Source organism: Acomys russatus, chromosome 4, assembly GCF_903995435.1.
Source record: "Acomys russatus chromosome 4, mAcoRus1.1, whole genome shotgun sequence".
NCBI classification, from domain to species: Eukaryota; Metazoa; Chordata; class Mammalia; order Rodentia; family Muridae; genus Acomys; species Acomys russatus.
Window position 1 is genome coordinate 26,487,807 of NC_067140.1, and position 6,182 is coordinate 26,493,988.

General features: G+C 51.1%; 1 protein-coding gene across 1 annotated transcript; it reads left to right on the top strand.

Moving 5' to 3' along the window:
* The first annotated feature begins 4,075 nt into the window (after positions 1–4,075).
* On the top strand, positions 4,076–5,360 carry Rps21 (ribosomal protein S21). The gene is made up of 6 exons (XM_051143947.1): positions 4,076–4,279; positions 4,439–4,501; positions 4,619–4,682; positions 4,819–4,890; positions 5,164–5,219; positions 5,303–5,360. The coding sequence occupies exons 2-6, from the start codon at positions 4,452–4,454 to the stop codon at positions 5,310–5,312; spliced, it is 252 nt and encodes an 83-aa protein (XP_050999904.1). The 5' UTR covers positions 4,076–4,279; positions 4,439–4,451; the 3' UTR covers positions 5,313–5,360.
* The last annotated feature ends 822 nt before the right edge of the window (positions 5,361–6,182 follow it).

A 6,182-nucleotide genomic window follows, 5' to 3' on the forward strand; every position in this document is an offset into this window, starting at 1 on the left:
GGTTCCAGGGTAGAGCAGTTTCACTTCTGCAGACCCTCAGGTGCTGGAGGATAGAGAAACTCACTGTAGCTCTTTCTGTTGGGGTGTGTGCTCCTTTATTTTGGGTGTCTTGAATTTTGTACAACAAATTATGCTATAGAAAGGATGACCCAGATCTCATGGGCCCTGAGGGTGGAATTGCAATCCCAGTGCTGGGGTGCTAGAGAGAAAACAGATGAACCTTGGAAGTCACTGCCTGAGTCATCTGAGATCCAGACTATATGACTCTGTCTCAAAATACAAATTGGAGATCACTTGATGAACACCACCTAGAACTGACCTCTGGGAGGGGAAGGGAGTGAGAGAGGGGAAGAGAGAAAGACAGACAGTGTGTGTGGGTGTGTGCACAGGGCAGAGGGGTGGGGGTGGGGGACATAGGCTAGAGGGGCCTGTGTGTGTGTGTGCGCATGTGTGTGCATGTACGTGAAGGCCAGAGATTGATTGATGGTGGTGATGTTGATGTTCTTTCCAACTCACTTTTTGAGATAAAGCCTCTTGCTGAAGCTGGAATTTGCTGATTCACTAGATTAGGGGACCAGTAGTCTGCAGTTCTCCTCTCTCCGCTTCCTTAGCTCTGGCATTGCAGATGTGTGTTGCCACACCTGGATTTGAGGGCTTGAACTCAGGTCCTCATGCTTGTGCAGAAAGCATTTTGCTGATTGAGCCTTCTCCCCAGCACCACCTCCCACCTTTGCTTTTGTGTTTACTTATTAGACAGGATCTCACTGTGTCACTATGCAGGCCTGTTTGGCCTGGAACTCACTATGTAGACTTGGCTGGCTTTGAACTTACAGAGATCCACTTGCCTCTGATTGATGTTTTGCTAGCTTGGTGGCATGGGTCTGTAATTCCAACTAGTTGGAAGGCTAAGGGAGTAGAATGTCAAGTTGAAGACTAGCTTGGGCTACAGATCTGAATTTAAAGCCAGCCTGGGATCCTTAAGTGAGATGCTGTCTTAAAAAGGCTGTGGATAAGTGGAGAGAGACCTCACACTGGGCAGCTGACAGCTCCAGGGGACTCAACTCTTTCCGGCCTCCATGGGCTACAGCACTCACACATGCAGACTGCCCCCCAACACACATGTAAGTAAAACTATTTGCAAAGGGCTGTGGCTACAGCTCAGGGACCTGCTTGTCCTGCTTGAGGCTTTGGGTTCAACCCAAGTACAGAAGGAACAAGTGGTTTGTGTGGAAGGATGAAACTTACGCAGCTGTCACTGTGTTAACATTACTCTTGACTTTCCTTTTCCCTTTGTTGTGCTGGAGACTGAACGCAGGGTCTCAGTCATACCCCCCTGCCCCCACAGAGTCTCTCTGTGTAGCCTTGGCTGTCCTGGACTCGCTTTGTAGTCTAGGCTAGCAATCTGCCTGCCCCTGCCTTGGTCTCAGTCATTCTGGCAAGTGCTCTATTCAGCTTAGAGCCTCAGACTTTAGTTTTTGACACAGGCTCTCCTTATATATTTCAGGTTGACCTTGAGCTTGCTATGCAATAGAGGCTGGCTCTAATTTCAGGCAATTTTGCCCTCTCTTTAAAGGCTGTGCTTACAGGTATAAGCCACTGTGTGCGTGTGTGTGGAGTGGCCCGCATGCTCTGTGATGTATGTATGGCGGTCAGAGGATAACTTTCTAGAGTGGGTTCTTTCGTTCCCAGTTGGTTTTGGGAGTCAAATTCAGGTTGTCAGGCTTGGGGACAAGGGCCTTTACCTCCTTAGCCATCTCACTGGCCTAGGTTTGCCAGTTTAAAAAAACAATGGATGCAATTATATAATCTTTGAGATACTAACTGATTTTTGTCTGTTTTTTTAAGTTAGGGTCTCACTATACAATTCTGGCTGTCCTGGAATTCCCTATGAGGATCAGGCTGTCCTTGAACTCACAGAGATCCGCCCTCTCCCTCCTAAAGGTGTGTGCCACCATGGCCGACTCCTACTAATTTTTATTTTTATATTTTTGAGACAAGGTTTTACTTTGTAGCCTAAGATCAAACTTTTCTTTTTTTTTTTTTGAGACAGGGTTTCTCTGTGTAGCCTTGACTGTCATGGACTCACTTTGTACACCAGGCTGGCCTCAAACTCACAGCGATCTGCCTGCCTCTGCCTCCTGAGTGCTGTCATTAAAGGCGTGCACCACCACGCCCAGCTAAGATCAAACTGTTGATATCCTTCTGCCCATACCTTCCTAGTGCAGATGCTTCTCCCAGGGGCTTTGAACAGATGGAGTACATTCTAGATAAACCCGCATCATGCCCCTGTCTGCTGAGTCAGTTCTGGATCCGTTTCCACAGGCTGCTCTGTTTCTCACTAGTAACCAAATCCCCATGTTGTTTACTCTGGTGGGTGAGTGGATCCCAGACAATGTGGACTTTGCCCTGCATGGGCTCCACGCAGTGGGGTTACTTGGTAATACTTTGATACTTGATCTGTTTTTGTGATGTTAGGTGGGCCCTGGGCATTGTTGAAGGCAGTTACCAGAGGCTAGACCTTTCTGAACACTCTACCCACTGCTATGTGCCCTAAGCTTTTCCACTTGATTCTAGTCCCTGCCCTTCTTAGGACTATTGAATTTGCTGAGTAGAGCCTACTGAAGATTTCTGGGGTTCCCCTTTGGCCAGGCTCCTTTCTGGTACTCCAGCTTCTAAGGAAGCTTTGAAGGTTCAACTCAACATATACAGATGTAGCCAGACCATGTGCGGATCTTAAAGCTAAATCATAAACAAACCACTTTGTACACACGCCTCATGGCTTACATGAGCAGTGACTTTCCAAGGGTCAGTGGCTTTGCTGTTCTCACTTCTGATTCACAGTTAAGGATCTAGTGGAAATTGCGGACAAAATGCGTGAAGGGACTGCGGCTAGCGTGGCTGTGTTGAGCATGGCTCTGGCAGGCCACGCTCTTCTCCCCATTCCCTCTGCCTTGATAGGAGAAACTGTTAAGATTCTATTCCTAAGGCTAGACACCAAAGTGTATTCCTTTATTTGGCCACTTCCTCTTCCTGAGGCTGACTACCAAGGTCCAACTATCAAAACGTTAGAGTCCAGTAATCAAAAGCCCCCTTTGCTCGACCTAATTAACATGCCTAGTCAAAATATACCAGCATATCCTAGCCCATTCTAACACAGACCTCCCCTTTTTCTCCTGTAAGTTACACTTGCAAGGCCATTTGCTGCTGTGTTCCCCCTCCCCCCTTTTCCTAAGTCAGAAAGCACCCACCTTAACTTTTCTTCCCTGCTCAACAAAGGCTCTCTTTGTGAAAACAGGTGTTTGGGTGTGGTGTTGGCCTAATCCAGGTCCGAAGGAGAACACAGGTCTCCCAACAATGTACATACAACTACTTGCTTTCTAGGTGTGAGGAGCAAAATGTAGCCTTGGCTTCACCAGACCCCATGACAGTCCTGGGAAGGTGATCACCACTTAGGGAGCACATCGCAGGGCAGGCTCTCACCAAGACCATGTAACTGACTGAGTGCATCCGCCTGCAGCTCCAGTCCCAGAGGATGATGTAAGGCGCCTAAAGGTTCCACAGGTGAGTGAGCAAAGAGGGTCCACCGTAGCAAAGTCAACACTGTAGACCGTGTCCGGGTGGTTGGTAACCTCTCCAACAAGGGGCTTACTGCGCATTATGGTGAATGTGGCAACTCTGGAACGCCATGGCAGCCTGGGAGACAGTAGGTCACTATGCGGGGTGGGGAGGGGGCCATGAAGCCAATGAATGTGCAGCGCAAAGCCAGCTCATTGGAACCGACCTCAGTTTCCCCTTCTCGAGGCAGATTCCCTGACCTCAGCAATTCCCCTTGGGACGTTGCTGGCACCGGTCCCCGCCTCGCCCCGCCACGCTCGGCCGTTCCTCTCCGAAGTCCTGGAGGCGGTCTTCCTGGAGCGGTCTCCAGGCGCAGGTCTGGAGCGCCGGCGTTCCAGCAGGGCGGCCCGGCTCCCTGTAACACCCTTCTTACCCTCAAGGAATGCCGGCAAACACGCGCAGGATTCCGCGGTGGAGGCGGAGCCTGAGGAGCGAATCTGGCCTTGTTTGGGGTGGAGCCAGGGCCCGGCGGCAGAGCCCCTTGAGGAAGAGACCAGGCTTCCTTGCACCGGAAGCGGAAGTAAACACGCACAAACTGGCCTCCGGATGGTAGATACAGGCGCGTGACCCGGAAGCACTCACTGACGGACCGCCCCTCCCGCCCAATAGTGCTGCCGGGGAACGAGCCACTTCCTTTCTGCGTTCCGGCTGGATCAGCGAGCAGGTAGGCCGCGCGGCGGGCTGTGGCTACGAGCTGTGCCCGGGCGGGCGCGGGCGCGGGCGCGGGCGCCCGGCCGGGAGCGCTCCGGAGTGGGTCTGGATGGGGCTGCAGACCCGGAGCCCCGGCCTGGCCAATCTCATGTCCCACGTGGTGACTCTACAGGCACGGTCTCGACATGCAGAACGACGCCGGCGAGTTCGTGGACCTGTACGTGCCGCGGAAATGGTGAGCATCAGGGATCCTTCCCGCGCTTGCGCTGCCTCATCAGGCCTCCCTTCCCCACCCCTTTCACCCAGCTTTTCTTTCGCTGCCTATCACACGCACGGTGCTTTCTTTCTTCAGCTCCGCGAGCAACCGCATCATTGCTGCCAAGGACCACGCGTCCATCCAGATGAATGTGGCCGAGGTGAGCTGGGAATCAGAGGGTGGTGAGGCCTCCCAGGGCCTGGGTTTTCGCTTTGGTGTTTCCTAACATTAATGGCCGACCAACCCAAAGCGTGGGCCGGGGTCGAATCTTTTTCCCAACCTTTTTTCCTTTACAGGTTGACAGGGTTACAGGCCGATTTAATGGCCACTTTCAAACCTATGCTATCTGCGGGGCCATTCGCAGGATGGTGAGTTTACCACGTGGACCTTTGAGCTGTGATGGTTTTAGCCCTTTCTTCTGGGGGAAATAGTTGGCGCTTGGGACAGGTTTGCTGTTAGCCTGTCTTCCCTTCTCAGACCATGGAGGGCCTGCTCTAGGCCGACTGAGGTTGTGGGTTGTCGCTCTATCTCCCTTGATGTAGGTACAGATTTGGTCTGGTTGTGCATGCCCTGCCAGACAGGGAGCCAGCCAGCCAGCCAGCAGTGTCAGGATATTCACGATTTTGTTTTTAACTTTAAAGGGCGAGTCAGATGATTCCATTCTCCGTCTGGCTAAAGCTGATGGAATTGTCTCCAAGTAAGTGGGGGAATCTCACATTGGGGTGAGTGGCCTGGGACTTGCCAAGAGATACAGATTTTAATATTTTCTTTCTTTGTTAGGAACTTTTGATCAGAAGAGATCGGGAATACTTACCATAAATAAAAAGGTTAAAGTATCTTATCGGTTGAGCCTGCTTTTGGTGTGTGGGCAGAGCTGGTGTTTTTATTGTGACCAGAATAGGAGCAACACACTACTTGAAGGGAGGCAAATTAGGAAGCATGTTGCAAAAACAAGTTTTACTTTAACAAAAACAGTTTTAACACCATCCGTTCAAAACCTTCCAGACACACAGCATTCTGAGGTCAGATTCTCTCTCACACAGTTGTCCACTGTTGGGCGCAAGGGTGCAGCACCAGGTCTGGCATCGGGTCACAGTCCAGCTGGACACCGTGGATATAGCTCAGATTTCTGGACTCAGTCTACAGGATTGTGGGTTCGGCTTGCCATTTGGCTTTGTGCATGATACCACGAACACCAGCAACTCTTGGCATTACTGAGGAGGGCAGGGCTTCAGAGCAGCTTGGTAAACGAGTAAACCTTACTACATAAATACACTTATCACTGTCTACCAACTTCTACAGTAACTACGTCTAGAGGAAGCTGCCTGTTATGTCTTCCAAGGGTAGTGAAGCTAGAGCAGCGTCTAGGAAGTTCATAAAAGAATGGGACTGCCCTGAAGATAACTGCTAGGACTTGTGCCCAAAATGCTCTAGGGGCACAGGCACATTCGCGCCAGCATAAACATGGTCAGGGCACAAGGCTGGTCTGCAAGGTGCCTGTATGCTTAGGCTGTTTATGATTCTCTGGGCCGTGTCAGTCCCGAGGTGTGAACATTGCTGGGGATACAGAGGTTGCTGAGCCAGCAGTGGCATCTATGGGAGTCCAGGCTAGTGACCAGTGTAGGGAAGGACAGACCTGGGACAGTAGGAGGGTCCTGTT